The 16302-nt window shown below is 48.5% G+C and overlaps 1 protein-coding gene across 2 annotated transcripts in view; it reads left to right on the plus strand.

Moving 5' to 3' along the window:
- Positions 1-16302, plus strand: part of LOC122392436 (flap endonuclease 1-like) — a 33211-nt gene that overhangs the window by 7774 nt on the left and 9135 nt on the right. For both annotated transcript variants that reach the window (XM_043387262.1, XM_043387260.1), the window contains exon 3: positions 14284-14386. In XM_043387262.1, coding sequence (XP_043243197.1) covers positions 14284-14386 — 103 coding nt within the window. The remainder of the gene's footprint in view (positions 1-14283; positions 14387-16302) is intronic.

Raw genomic sequence — 16302 nt, forward strand, 5'->3', positions numbered from 1 at the left:
AGTCAATGGAGGGAAATATGAAAACTGTTATTTTGACGCCGGAAATTGTCTAAAAACTGTCCCAAGCACATGAAATCGTGGTTTCATGCACTCTTTGTAAGGTCCGATCATGAAACCACGATTTCATGTGCTTGGGATAGTTTTAGATCATTTCCGGCGCCAAAATAACAGTTTCAATATTTCCCCCATTGACTTATAATGGTGAGGTCACGTGACCGACCTGACCTCATGTGACATTTAGGTTAAATCCGAGATAAACAAGTTGTGAGACCTCAGAAGGATACTACGTCCTGTAACTTTCATCTTCCTGTGAAAGTTCCTCTGGCACTGAGGGCGTTGCAAAGTTGCAACATCTGAGGACTTCGCAGAGGTTTATTTATGACGTCATAGGTCAGTGACCTGACCTGACCTGAAAACGCAGTTGAGGTCAAAAGATCCAGTTTGAATAAAAGATTAGGTATACCAAGTTTCAGCTGTCTACCCTAAGCGAGTTTTAAGCTATCGCGAAAAGCCCTATGAGGCGGCACCCGCCCCACCCCTTCTCGGCCGACGAGGGTTAATGTACTAGTTCATGTACATGTATGCGCAGATATAGTATCATCTCAGCTAAAATATATCTCTAATTCCTGTTCGACACATTCTAGTGTTGTTACAAAAATTAACTCAATATATTTTCAATTTATTTGACTATTATGCCTGACGAATATTTATTTTTCAAAAAAATAGGTGCTATCTCCAAAATGGAAATTTTTCGGATCTCGGGGACCACACCATCGGATTCCTTGCAAAATTTTGGTCCAGAAAACACTAAAATTGGAGATAGGTATTTTCAAAAGTTATTTACCGTCTTTTGGGGCAATGTGGACGGGTGGTGCGTTCGTGCGCGCCTCCAGCGCGGTCAGTTTCATCAGCCGGTGCCCGCCCGGACCGCGGCGTTGACCAGTCGACGGACAACGGACGGTGACCCAGGCAGTCAGAGAGACTCTCTGTCTACATCTCCTCTCCCTCCCCTCTCTCTCTCTCCTCTCTCTCTCTCTCTCTCTCTCTCTCTCTCTCTCTCTCGCTCTCTCGCTCTCTCGCTCTCTCGCTCTCTCTCTCTCTCTCTCTCTCTCTCTCTCTCTCTCTCTCTCTCTCTCTCTCTCTCTCTCTTATATTCCGCTATACTCTGCCGTTTTTTGCTATGTCTACTTTGTCTCTTTCTCTTTTCTTTTTTGTTCCATCCTCTCCTCTTCACTTGTTGATCACCGTGAGCTGCAGCGTTTGTATTCAATACCACTGTGCTAGGAAATAATAGTATTTCTTTGAAAATGAAATTTAAAGAAACACGTTCCAATGAAGGCACATGATTTAAATTTGAACATGATAACTTTTCTAGATAATTCTTCTGCATCCTTTCTTTTATTGTATTTATTTTGTTTATATCGCCACCTCATTCATTTTTTACTACCCAGCTTTATCTTCCCGAGATTCATCCAGTTAGGATCTTCAAGTAGCGTGTATTGTTATTAGATTGATGATGCGCTGGCTCGCCGAGTCCGTTGTCCGCTGGTGGACTGCCGACACTGTTACTCCGGGCTCAGCTCGGCTCGTCAGCGACCTTGGGGGGCCATTGTTGAGCTGCAGCACCCCGCCCCACGCCCACAGCTCCCCCCCCCCCCCCCACAGCTGGCTGCTGTACCGCCGCACGGACACCCAAGCGGCAGAGCCCCCTCCCCTAGTCGGTGTCGATATCTCGGGCTTGGCTCGGGCTCGTGAGTCTGATACTGAGCGCTCGCCCCCCACGGCTAGTCCCCACGGCTAGTCCGTTATCTCTGGACCCCGCCGGGTGATGTTGGTGCTCCCGGCCCCACCGACAGCCAGTGTATTGACTCTGGAGGCACTGTTGTCGTCTGTAGATCGTGTATTGCTGACGCGACCTGTCGGCAACCGTTGGCTATTGTTTGTGATGCGGGCTCATGGCTGCCTAGCGAGCCTGGTTAGGCCCCCGGGGAAAGGAAAGCGGACTGCTTCCAAAAACATCCATGCTTTCCTGGGCGCAAAATGGCCCTGGTAGTCGGCGCGCCCTAATGCTCTAATGAACAACGAAAATCCATGCTTTCCAAAACAAAACGAAAAGCTTTCTGCCATAGGCTTTGTATGGAAAGGGCTGCCTGTAAATCTTAATTGTCTCAAACTATTGAGTTGCTGTTCTTGCAGATACCATGCCGCTGGTATAGAAAGTGAGCAACGTAAATTAATGCTTTTATAGTTTCAGCCTCTTGCTATAAATTTGAAGGTGCTGTGATTGCATGAAACGCTTCGCTCATGACAGCTTTATCGGCAATTAATCACCGCTGGTATCCCTTCCGTCAGCAAAGGACGTGAAATAAATTGTGCATCATAATATATTTTAGCAAAGATTAATGACTTCTTTTGAATTGTTTATTGTGTGCTTCGTCTATTGCGATAGTTTTTTTTTTATCACTACGTTTCCATGACACGTCTAAATCGATTTAGCGAAATTTCACGTGCGTTTTTCTCGGAAACTATTTACCTTATGCAAAAAATGAGCGTATATATGGTTTTAACCAGGGGGTTACGGTTCTACGCTGCCACATAGGGAGGGCTCAGTAGACAGATGACGTCACGGGGTGTCAAGGTTTTGTCGATTTTTAAGACTTTGCTGTGCAGTAAATTATCTTTTTTTAGGCTCTAAGGGAGCCTAAAGATTAATATCAAACTGCCTTAGAGTATAAAATCCTCGAAAGATTAATATTGGTGAAGATTGGTAGACACCCGCTGACGTCATCTGTCAAGGTCACCGATATAAACAAACGGCTAACCATTCTACCTCCTATGTACGGCCTTGGTTTTAACTAGCACCTAATCCTATATTTACATTTTTAGATTATGCCTAAATGCTATGATGGAGCAAATCCATTTTTCAAAATCGGCTTGGCTTGTGCCATGGAAACGTAGCCTATATCTTTTCATGCAATGCCAATCTGATATTGAAAACAATAAAATTGGGGTTGATATTGGACTTATAATTTCTCTGGATCGGTCATAATCTACCCTACCTTTGCTACATATAAAGTTTAAAACGACAGATAGCACTAACATTGTTTTGAAGAAGAACTAAGACTGCGGCCGGTGCAGGTTTAGTCTGGAGCTCGAATCTAACATACACCGCGCCGAGCGGGTACAAGATGACTTACCAGTCCAGTTTGTCTTCCACGGCTCGTTTATTCGACTTATCTTAGCATCGGTGACCGGAGCAGTTGCAAAAACTTTGTTTCTGTCCGAGACCGCGCTATTGTACATCAATCATCTGTGACAAATACCGTTTGCAACATTCTTTCCACAGTGGCGTGCTCAGGGTTTTTATCTGGGCTTACTTCAAAATGCTTTGCCTAATGATAGTTGAATATGTTATTGCTTACTTGCGCATTTGTGGCGTAACCTATTGCTCACTACTTTGTCATTATGTTTCCTATTATTGCACGCTGTTTATTCTGTCGACGCGCCTTTATAGCCCAGCAAACAACTTTGCTAGTATTTATGAAATTCGAAAATCTTTCACTTCTTATACCTGGATACGCCTCTGGCCGCTTGAATTAACTCTCTGGACAACATACACGGGTGTGCAGGGTATCACCGTCAGCTTGTTAAGCCGGATACCGCTCTGTCGCTATCACTCGCCACCTATCACCGACCCACGAGCCGCCTGGTGGGCCGTGAGGGTGGCCACCACGGCGCGCGGTGGTGCGAAACGTCTTCCTGTGGGAGGGTCAAAGACCGCACGCACCGTCCCCAGCCCGCACGCAAGGTGTTTTTCGTCACGGTGTGACAGTGCGGGCGCAGTGGAGTGTAGAAACCTTGGTTCGTTTGTTCGTTCGTTCGTTTTGTTCGTTCGTTCGTTCGTTCGTTCGGTCGTTCCTTCGTTCGTTCGTTCGTTCGTTCGTTCGCTCGTTCGTTCGTTCGTTCGTTCGTTCGTTCGTTCGTTCGTTCGTTCGTTCGTTTGTTTAATCGTTTTTTCGTTCGTTCGTTTGAGTCGGTCGGTCGCTCACTCGGTGAGGTCGGTTAGGTAGACGGGTTGTTGGGCGGCGGTGGCAGGCGCCAGGTGTGTTTTCCTCCCTTCCGGCCGACGACGTCTGTTTGACGTGTTTCCTCACCTGTGCCGGTTAGCGACCCCCTTCTCCTTTCCCCACTACCGACTCAGACCTCCCTCCGACAACCTCGACCCTCACTGCCAGCCGTCATACCACGACAGACCCCGACCACTGTCTGCTTCCAGCTGATCACCGCTGAACCACAAACCGTGCTCAATTAACCCGCGAACCCTAACCAATTAGCCTGGCAGCCAGTGCCGACGACTGACCGACGACCTCTGAAGGAACTGTTGCACTGGCGGCACCATGACAACAAAGCTGCGGACGGAAGTTGGCAAAAACCTGTGGCGTAACTTGTCAAACATCACGTCGGGATTTACCCGTCTTTGCTGTCATTTTTCGCTGGGGATGAGAGCATGGGGAAGCCTCTGTGGGAGGGGACCTATCCGTTCTTGCGGTGTCATGTCCGTCGTTGCATCAGCGAAGGAGCGAAAAGTGGATCGGCGGGCGGGGTAATGCCGCAAAGTATGACTGATGCAAGAGCCGGTCGGCTTTCCTGGCGCTCTAACTGGAAACGCCGTGCGTTCGAAGTGTTTACGGGAAATTGCGGCGAGCGTTTGGGTTAGATCCGGTATCCCTGGTACTGTTGCCATGTTACATGGGGACGGCGGTATATCTGGGTGACAGATAGAGGACAATGGCCTGATTTTTTCTTCTTAAGGTGAAATTTGTTGAGCACAAGGCGCAACTTTTGCATGATGTAATCTCAAATATTTGTGATATAATATTTTCCTGATATGCACACTTTTATTCTGCGATTTTCATTCGCGGTCATGGAAACAATTCGATGATGTTGACCGAAATGCCCGCAGCTACTTCCTCTCGTGAATTTCTCCCTGGGCTGCCCGTATTTCATTGAAAATCATCGATGGGGAAATGTTCTTCAAACACATATTTTGCTATTTGAGGTCACTGATACCAGGTCAGGTCACAGAGGTTCAGGTCAGGTCACTGGGGGGTCACAATATGAAAGTGTCGTGTGATACATGTTTTATGGTCCATTTTACATGACAAATGCGATTATGTGGGTCAGGCAGACTTTTGGGCCAGCTTAGGTCACGTTTTGGTCAAGGTCAGGTCAAGGTCAGGTCAAATTAGGTCAAATTTCAAAGTTGATATTTTTGCATAAAATGGGTATCGATTCGATGCAGCTCGTCACGGGAAGTTCAATGGTGGTCTTTGTTTTGCCCTACGTGGTCTAGAATCGCTAAAAATTGAGTTCAAAAATTTGACGTCATCATTTTTGAAGTTTTTTTTCGCTATAACTTGCCCAAAAAACGAGATATCGATCTGACATTTGGTATGTATGTAGAAGAGCACAGGGGCTATCATATATATTCCGGTTTTTTCGAAATTCGGAATTTTTTTTGATTTTTTCGAGTTTTTAAAAAAAAAATCAATTTTTTGAAATTTTGATGGTCAAAAACCCAAAATTTTGAAAATCCGAGATGGCAGTTTTGTAGCGCCGCTTTTTGTCTACTAGACCATATAAAGAACTTTGAAATTGCTTGGTAACTGTAAATTTGGTGAGCGTTTCAAGATTGCATGCTTTTTCTCATTTTTGCTCGAACATGACCTCAGTTTGACCTCAATAACTCCTGACCTAAGGTGACCTAAGACTTGAAATTCGGTGTGAAGGTGTCAAATTGATGCCCGGGAAGGTACTGAAAATTTGGCGGCGCTGCGCGCCGCCGTTTTCTTGCTATTCAGGAAAAACCACAGGGGGGGGGGGGCAAAATGGCCCACCCCCAACGGGGCGAGAGTTAACTGGCAGGGGGGGGGGGGTCGATGCGACCCCCCCTAAGGTTTTTCGAAGATAGCGTAAAAACGGCGGCGCACAGCGCCGCCAAATTTGGCACAGCCTATGGGGCAACCTTTTTACATGTGAGCTGAAAATTTCAGGTCCGGGTGATCTTGGGTCAGGTCACCAGGTCAGAAAAACCGGTACAAGGTCATGGTCAAATTTCAATTTTCTTTTCGCACCTGTCCAACTCAAAGTTTTTGACTGATTTCCTTCAAACTTTCAGGATATGCTAAGTTCACCGAGTTGTATAACATATAGTTCGGGATTTTTGAGGTCACTGACCTGAGGTCAGTTAGAGGTCATTACGTCGTAATGTTAAGCCTATGGGAAAATACTAAATTCGGAAAATACTGCAGATATCCGCTTCGTTCTATCACTTTTGTGCTTTGAAACTACAGCACTTAACAGCAGGTCACTTGTTGCTTCTTTGTTTGATGTACTTATCCATGGGTCAGGTCAAATGAGGTCAACTGAGGTCAAATGACGTTTTTGCCAATAACTTGGCACATAATGACGCTAGAGCTTAAACAATGGTGTCATTGTGTTCCTGGTGATCAGCCGAATCGAATGATATGCGGTATGATGCAATTTGGTTAACTTTAACTTAATTAATTAATTTAAGCTTACTTAAAAATTAAGAAAAACTTTAAGTACACTTAATCAAGCAAAAAAGTATATCATTCGACGCGCCTTGACGTGCTGAGTTCACTGGTGCTTTTCTTATTTCTCTATCTTAATTAGTTCAAAAGTTATAAGTGAAAAACGTTTTACCTGTTTTTAGCAAATTTTTTACATTTATACCCCCCAAAACCCCGTAAATATTGACCTAGAGCAACCAAATTTGCACAGGGGCGAGAACTCCAGGGGGCCCGACTACCTACCAAATTTGGTGTTTCTAGGTGCCATAGGAGCCAATCGCGAGGGGGGGTCGCATCGACCCCCCCCCCCCCTGCCAGGCTGTGTTATGAAAAATGCCCTGCCAGGGCGAGGGTTAATTGAAGATAATTGTATGCCGATATAGACCTTTGCTTTTTATGCTTAAACTCATTAAAATAACATTTCTTAACCCGGCAGGCGGTGGGCCTACCAGCCACCTTCCGCGCGGTGGGGGGGGGGGGCATTTTTTTGCCCCCCCGTATCTCCGAAACTACTGGACGGATCCGGAAAATTCAAACGGCGTTCGATAGCCCTGTCAAATTTGTTGAAAGAAACCAAATTTCATTGACCTCGGGGTCACCGATGACGTCACAGGTCAGGTCAAAGATAAAATGTTTCACCGTTCACGGGGCTTCTAGGTAAAGCGCTATAACACCGAGTAAAACGCATTTTGTCGAAAATCAGCGATAAGGCGTCAGTTGTCTAGTACATATGTTGCTATTAGAGGTCACTGGTCATACCAGGTCAGGTCGCAGGTCAGGTCACCAAAGGTCACCAAGGGTCACCACATGAGCCCAACTTTACTAAGGTTATGCGATGCATGTTTTATGGCCAGTTTTTCATTTCCAACTCAATGGTGTTGGTTATAAGACCATCAGGTACGGTTTAGGTCACTTTCTGGTGGAGGTCAGGTCAAGGTCAGGTCAAAAAAGGTCAAATTTCAAAGTTGATATTTTTGCATAAAATGGGCATTGATTCGATGCAGCTTGTCACGGGGAGTCTAATGGTGGTCTTTGTTTTGCGCTACGAGGTCTAGAATTGCTAAAAATTGAGTTTGAAAATTTGACGTCATCAATTTTGAACAGTTTTTTCGCTATAACTTGGCCAAAAAAAGAGGTATCGATCTCAAATTTGGTATGTAGATAGAAGGCGGTAGGGAGTATCACATATATTCCGGTTTTTTTTTCGAAATTCAAATTTTTTTTGGATTTTTTGGCTATTATATTCAAAAAATCTATTTTTTGATTTTTGGGGGTCAAAATCTAAAAAATTCGAAAAACCGAAATGGCAGTTTTGTAGCCCTGTTGATTCTACACCTTTTATGTCTGAAACATTTTTCTGTATCTCTAAAGCTGTAGGCCTGACAGCTCTTCCCGCGAAACCTTTTTTGGGGGTCGAAAATGGCAAAAATGACGTCACTCTGACGTCATTAGCGTCCAACCTATCATAGCCTTTGGAAAATTTTTGGTCACCATGTGCGCTAGCTGCTCCCGGGAGGGTACTGAAAGTTTGGTGACGATCGGCGCAGCGGTTCTCGAGATATATTGAAAAAACTAAGGGGGGGGGGCAAAAAAATGCCCCCCCCCCCACCACCTGGAAGGTTAAGGGAAGGGTTATACCTAAATACCCCTCATATTAGAAAAATGATCCCCCGTTCCAGATCTACTGACCCAGCGTGTATGTTCCCTTTACTGTGACGCTAACAAAACGGTCTGTCATCACATTTTTGTACCGCTATCCGCCTGATGCAACCCTTCCGCGACCTCGAGGTCATTACCGCCCTTTGTTGACCTGTGCCGGATAAACAGGGTTCGTTCCGTGTGGTCCTTTCAACCGTTCAATGTCCAAGGGTTGATTGATAGATCCCAGACTTGCGTGTAAAGAATTGGAATCTTTCGCTCGTCTTGAAACTGTATTTTTTTTTTCGTTGAATCGCCAAGGGTAATGTTGAGGAATTATCAGTGTGGCATAAGATATTGCCATTTTCATCGGAAAAAGGGGGCTAAAATTAAACCTTGAACTCGTGCGAGGCTATTATTTTTTTTATCTTTTCATCACTGAATCTCAATATGTTACCTTCTGAATTTTCAGCTCGTTAATTTTTGATGTAATTTATATCTTAGCTTGTCTTACAAATATCACCTTATGTTATTTCATCCTTTTTATTCTGATATAATTATGAAGTGCACCGGTAAATGAACTACGTTTTCGATGAGGTCAAGGAGCGATAGCTCGTCATGTATTCAAAACATGTTTTTTTTCTTCAAATACCTATCCGGTCCGTGAGTGATTCTGCAGGCATCATTGCACAGTGCCGCCCCCACCGTCTGCGATTTTGCACCGACACTGCCCAGTTCAAACGGGGTCAGTGACATCAGCCCGCCCCCATCGGCTCCCGCTGCCGGCCGGCGGACAGCGAGCAGCGCGCGTGCTTTTTTTTGCCTCACGCCGCGGGCGTGCACGAGTGACCCAGCACTCTTGTGGCTGACGCAACACCGCGAATGAAACCCCACCTTCGGCGCCGCCGCCCGTCGTCGCCATTTCGCGCTGAAGCGGTGCGGCGTTTGCCGTTAGCGCGTTTGCGCTTGCTGACCCACCGTGGCTGATTGGACCTTGCGTGGCGGTCCATGTTCCGTCGTTCGTCGTGGCTGACGCAACGGAGCGTCGTTCCAGGACGGAGTTGCGTGAGATTGATATGCGGTCGCGGGTGGCAGAAGGGTTTTGCCGCGCGGAGCAGGGGTGTGCCTGTGACGCTGTGACCCTACCTCGCTCGGCACACAGCACACAGGGTCCTGTGTCCAGTGTCCACGGACCCTGTGTGCCAGATAGTGGATTGTTTCTGTAGTCACTGGTCGTGGACGTGGCAACTCGTTTTGTGAAGTTTTAGACTGTCAAGAGTCACAATGGTCGAGATACTGGTTTTGGGATTACAGAGGCGAGTGACCGCAAGTATGGAGAGGCTTGGCATTTACTGCTTCGGGGAAAACCTACATGAAATTAATCCGTACGAGCAGCAGAAAGCTGCAACTCCCAGGTATAGTGACAGACCTCATGAACCTTGCCCATTATGGCTCTCGCATGAATGGGCATAACACTTTCATGAGCACTTTCATATACGCTTCTTGTTAATTTCCGTTCTTTTATCCTTTGGTTTTCCTACGTCCGGCATTTTCCTGTCCGACCACGTGGCTATCGCAGTGTCCAGCTTCCAGTGCCCCCGGGGACTTGTGAGCTACTTTGGACGGCTCAGCCGCCCACGCAGTGTCCGCCGTACATTCTTCCCGGCTGAATCACGTCGGCCTCCTGAGTAGTGTCTCCGGTACCGGATGTGCGCTCGAAATGAATGGCTCCCTAGACGGATCGGTGCGCTCCGTCACTCCTGTCGTGTGCGTTACGTTGTTAAAGTAGATGTCGGTGTCGGTGGTTTGGAGTACTCTCCCCCTGGCTACCGCGAAATTCCCTTGGGTGTCGTGAATCGTCGTCCAGGCGTCTGTTGGATTAGGTGAGCGTGGCAAACCATGTCCGCAGCAGGTCCGCTGCGGAGGCGCGGCTCGCACACCCATGTCTCGTCGCCCCCGCATTGGTCCGTTGCGACCGCGACGCTGTCTCTGGGTGACGTCATCCTTGGCCGGTGACGTCACCCGGAGACAGCGCCGGTTCTATGGACTCGGGGCCACGCTTGACCATGCCGTGACTGGACGTGAGTTTCGCCGAACGGCGCCGTGAACTTCTGGAGCGATCGTGAGTGGTCGTAACGGAACTCAGCGTGGGTCCAGGCGCCTCCATGGCGAGCCGAGTCTGACGTGACATGTCTGCTACTGTGCAGTGGCAGCCGTGTCTCGGCAGTCTGATTAAACTTCGCGGAATAAAGTGCAACATGGAACATTCTTTGGGCGAAAGTGGTCGTGATATCCCGCGAGCAATTGCATAAGCTGTTTCGTTTATGATTTCCTCATTGCCTGGGCATTGCAACAGTTATTTGTGGGGCGTGGGTATGGGCGTGGTTACGCCGTTTGTTGCCTTTCAGTGACGGAACAAAGGATGGGCGTATTGTTGCGCCCGTGCTGATATCATTGTTGCATCATTTGGGTGGAGCGTTTGCTCTGTGGCACGTTCGGGTATGATTGAGTCGCTGTCAGACCGGTGATGTGAAGATATATTGACCGTCCTCTGATGGATACGGGCGCGGCGGTGACGGTTTAACGGGTTGGATGGCTGCTCGGCTGGTGCTAGTGACGGTGTTTGGTGACGTGCTCCGACCGTCTGCGACCGGAGATGGAATTGGCGGCGTCCCTGGTGTCAGAGAGTGTTTGGCCCGGATGTTTGGGACTCTGGCTCACAGTGGTGGGTCTGTGACAGTACAAATTTGTAAATCGTTAGATAATGTTTCAGCAAACAGGCTGATGTGATTTCTAAAAATATACGGTTGTGCTGTGGAAATCCCAAGGCTGAGGAGTGCTTGAAAGTAGATAAAAGGCTTTAAAATTAGCAAAGAATCGGCATTTTACGCCTGATATGCAATGCGATTTTCAATGCAAATACGAAAATCATCCGATATACCTATATCAAAACGTTTTAACCAATGTTTACCACTGTGCTCACAGTTATCCTACCAAGTCGCGCTCAAGACGCCTTTTTAAGCCTGACGGCCAGCTGTTTACAGTTCCAGTCACAAACTAAATGAGTTTCTGGTTGGAGGCAGAGGTTGATTGCTGCTCTCGCCCGGATTGCAAGCAGAATCAGGATGAAAGAAAGATAGAGAAATAACGTGACGAGGAAGCGCAAAACATTATGCGAGCTATCAGGCATACCTTACTTCAATAGTGCATCGCGGGATGGAAATGCATTGGTCAGTGATACAACATATTGGAACGGTGACTTTGTCCCGTTATAACACCACATTTGTTTACAGTGAAGAAATTTCCACTCCACCCCGAGACCACCGTGCTGCACCCCTCCCTCACCCCTCCCAATCCCCCCCCCCCTGGCCACCTGTCGCCGCCCCGGTGCCAGCTCATGGGTGTCGTGTTAATGGGGTGGGACCGTGACCGGCGGCAGGCGGCGCTCGGCGCACTGTTTGTTGTCGTCGACTATCAGAGCTGAAATAGGGCGCCGTATCGCGATCGTTCAGTTCAGCCGACGGCTGGGGACGGCTGGCACGGCTGGGACCAAGGCCAATCGCACCAGCAGCTCCGCTTGACTACTGACTGATTCCGGGGGCGGCTTTATAGCTACCAATTAGTTTTAGTGGACTGTGGTTAGTGACTGGCGGTAGGGTTCCGGGTGGCTGCTGAGTGTAGAATGATGCTCCCCTTCGTAGGTTTGTAGATGATTATAAGAGGCTTGCATGGGCTACTTGGTGTTTTGTTGAAATATTTGAGACGCCTTCTTACCGTCTTCGATAATGTCTCGGCGCCTGTTGCATTTGCTTGCAGTAGTTATGCTGATGCTATGCGGTTGCTCGATTAATCCAGGTTAATCCGTCATTCCAAATGTCGAAGTTAAATTGGTACGTCGGTCGTTGATGCTGCGCATTTGAAGATGTACCTATTTGAGGAATGTGCCAACTTCACCGGCGGTGCATTTCTGGAATGTAGGCACGGTCAACACGCGGATTAATTGCGTCATACATATTTGGGGAGATGATCAATGATCATGCTGTCTCGCAAGCATTTTTTCACATCCGTGACATAAGACAACGCTTTCCTTCCCGGTATAGCCTTCCTGCTCTGTGTTCGGTGTGGCCATAAAGACACATTTTCATCAGTTCGGTGCCACGTCCATTGTCTAGCTTCCTCTCCACTCGTCTGCTTCGATCATTTCCTCTCACTCCCAGCTCTCTGGCATCCTGCTCTCTCTCCCCACTATGTCTGCCCCCCCCCCCCCCGAGTGCATGTCGGGTTCGCCCGCCCTCTCCGCCCCCTCCCCTTCCCCACTCAGTTGCATGCTGCAGCGGCTGAAGGCCAGCGTTGTTTTGCCGGGATGTTGTGACGCCGCTGGCTGCGCTATGCTGGCGCAGCGGTAACTGCGATTTCACCGACACCCCTGCACGCGGGGGTGACACCCGTACACCCTTTAGACACCAGTGTCCGAAAATTGTGTTTGGGTTTGGGTGTCAGAGGGGAAATTCCTCTCCAAAAATGTGGATAAGAGTGGAAAATTTCAAGTAAGATAAGGCCCAGAAAGAGTGAAAAGGGATCAACGGCATAAATTTATGTACAAGTGTAGTAAAATGTAAAATGTAAAAAGACCATCCATGCAAAAGTGTTTTGTCGGTAAAATTGGGAGTGTAAAATTGTTCTTGAAAATTAGTAATGACAGTGAAAAATTATTTTTATTTGGATGTAGTTTCCCACCCAAATAAACACATTTTGAGACACTGTTAGACACTCCTGCAGGCCTGCATCCGCGGGACACCGGTACAGCCGCGGGGTGACACCCTTACACCCGCGGGGTGACACCCTTACACCCGCGGGATGACTTCCGTGCACCCGCGGGGTGATACCTTATGCCTGCTTGTTTTCACCCCCAAACTCGTGGGGTGACACCACTATACCCGTAGCCCGTGGGCGACACCCCTTTATCCGCTCTGCCGATTTCGACCGCAGGGGTTGACGTAAGGTCAACGGAAACGAACACCGGACGTTTGAACTTTGATAGCCTTTACGAGCTGAAGCGGTCGCTCAAACTCCCAACAACTCACGAAGGCGTCGCCTGCAAACAAAGCGATTGTCACACAGCAGTCGAACCGAACCGATTCGAGGTGAGCCGCGCTGTTGTGGTCTGCTGCGCTCGACTAAACATGCGTGTCGACCGTACACATCGCTGCCCGAACCCGATATCGGAAACAGTGGAGGGCGCGTTAGACAGTGACCACTTCGAGCCTGCGTGCACGCCGCTTATCGCTAGAGCACGCGCTGCAGCCCTCACGCGTCCGGTGGGGGTGGGGGGGGGGGCAGCGACCGGGCAGGGGGGGGGGGTCGCAGTCGCTGTTTGCATGTTGACGAGCGAGGTCGTCGGCTCGGCGGCGGGCCGATGAACACAAACAGCCCACAGCGTGCAGACGGCGCTCCGCGCTCTCTCTCCGGGCAGAGTGCCGGAGGAGGCTGTGGCAGAACTCTGGAGAGGTCGCGGGGGACCGGACCTATTGATCGCAGCCGCCGGCCGAGAGGCGCCACCGCGCCGCCGGTTTAGACCCCCCCCCCCCCCCCGTGAACCCGGCTTGTGCGCCGTAACCTTGTGATATAATTCAACGTCATTTTATGGAATCAAAGTCGGATCAGAGTGACGTTTCTAACCGTATGATGGAGCGTGAAACCGAGATCTACTACTATAACATTTTATGCCCGCTAGACGACGGCAAGATATGGAGATAGATAATCGTCCTACCGATGATAGTCCTCAATGCAATAAACTATTGACGTTCATAAAAATGATTTTTGAATTTCCAGAGAGCATTAAGATATTGACGTTTATAAAAAAATATGTTTGATCTTCCAGTACGATGGTGTGTTTGGCTATAGTTTCCCTTGGCAATAACCACCTCATTTATCATTCATTTAGGCAGGCTGTCACTTAGGCACTAACGTGAACCGCACACACCGTTGACCGTCCCCCGTCTCCCTACCGACATCAGGTTTTGACGCTGCTGTTCCCCTCGCTGACCCACAGGTCGGAAGGTGGCCGTCGATGCCAGCATGTGCATGTACCAGTTTCTGGTGGCTGTCCGGCAGGAGGGAGCCAACCTGACCTCAGCAGATGGAGAAACGACCAGGTAAACCACAGATCCTCCCCAGTCCAAGGGTGTGTGACCGATCTTGTCCGATGCATGGCTGTACCTGACTTTCCGTGCATTGAGTCTTTTCAACTGCACGTAGCAATTAGTTTTGTTTTGATCGTGTGTATTTGCTCGTAGTACCTACACGTCGTTACCACACCAGGAAACAAACTCACCTCACAAAAACACACTTCTCTGGTTCAAAGCAACCCAAGCCGCCGGCACTCCTTGCAATTGCAACAAGTCTCCCTCCTCCCCCGTCCCAGCTCTTTATCACGCTCCACTCCTTTTGGAAGAGGGAGAGTCTCGGCCGTCTCTCACGATCAACACAGTTGCCGGTTATGACTCGGGGCTCCCCAGTGTCACGTCTGTTGGCTGTTGCTGATGCAACTGTCGTTATTTACCGCCTTTAACTATGGGCCCTAGTACCACGCTCTATCGTAGCCGACGCTTTAGGAGCTAGAGAGACGACAAGAGCCAAAGCGGGTGGAGCCAAACTGGCCTCCGCGCCGGCGGAGGGGTGCGTGGGGACTGGGGAGGAAGCTACAGAGCCTCGCGGGGCCCCATATGGGGGAGTGGGCGATGAGCCGCACCATATCGGGTTGATGAATGGTGGTTCTGCCGTCGAGGCATTCTGTTGGCGGCCGCTGCACCTGTATCGGTCGGACGCTGCACCCGTACCGGGCGGGGCCGGCCGGCTGTGGGCGGCCACAAGTGTGTGGTCGGTACTAACCAGGACGGCGCCGCCCCGGCCGCCTGAACAGGGGCTGTGTAAGGTGCTCCAGCAGTTGCGCTCATCCCGGCGATTTTAGCGAACCCGGCCGACTTGTTTTACTAGGATAACGTTGTGGGCGCTAAATGACTTTGTACTTTGTAGTCGGCGCGCCCTAAAGCCCCAATAAAAAAGCAAATCCGGCCGTTTAAGCCGCCCTTGTCCGTACTAATTGCAGTAGCTCGCTCCACTTCAGGATGGGCCGCTCACACTCTCCGAACTCAGAAAAAAACACCCGGAGGATCCTGTATAAATTACTGTTGTGCAATACGCCACTTGCTATTAGTTAGTAGACAGGGTGCGTTTGCCCGCTAATCCATGGCATCGCCAGACACCACAACACTTCTAGCATGACTTGACTTGTTAATTCGTGCTGACAGGCCGAACTCTGGATAACAGGTAAGTACATTGCATGTTATAACTAGTTTGAATTGTTAATTATTGCAATTCAAGCTATTGCACATTGTATTATTTGTATTGTATTATATCGAACTATTGACACTCGAGTATTGCACATTGCACTAAATGCACATGCATCATTGCTCACATTTTCACGCACATTTGTAGCGGGCAGTGTTGGAAATAAGGCCGTTTGTGATTGGTGGCGGGTCCAGCAAATTTTACTCTTTCTCACAAATTTAGGGCCCATAAAACTAACTGAGTTTCTAGGCTATGTGTTAAAAACGTTATAGTTTGAAATGTTGAGTTATATTTTAACAGTAAACATGCCGTTGTGTGATTGGTTATTCTAAAAACGTGGCCGTTTCTCTGGTCACATTGTATTCTCCGTTATTTCAATACTGGCGCCGGGTGCTGCCTCAATTCCAGGCACGGCCACACAACCAGATTATAAACTCGGCCGTGATGCGAAATGTAATCTCAATCGTGCAAACCGTGCTTTGACAAGCTGGGATATGTATTGCTGGTACGAAGTTGTGGTGTTATCATTGATAAGGAATCAAGTGAGAGGAAGGGTTTGTTAACCACATTCCATAGAATAAACGGTTTTGTAAGATTTTTTAAAGACGTTTTTTTACTGTTGATGCGATTGCGATGGCAAACTATTCCTAGCATTCAGCAGCATACCACCATCCGTCAGTCATTTGATTGAACAGTTGTCAGTTACAAACTATTTGTGTGT

The sequence above is a fragment of the Amphibalanus amphitrite genome, unplaced genomic scaffold (genome assembly GCF_019059575.1).
Source record: "Amphibalanus amphitrite isolate SeventyFive unplaced genomic scaffold, NRLGWU_Aamphi_draft 000486F_arrow, whole genome shotgun sequence".
Lineage (NCBI taxonomy): Eukaryota > Metazoa > Arthropoda > Thecostraca > Balanomorpha > Balanidae > Amphibalanus > Amphibalanus amphitrite.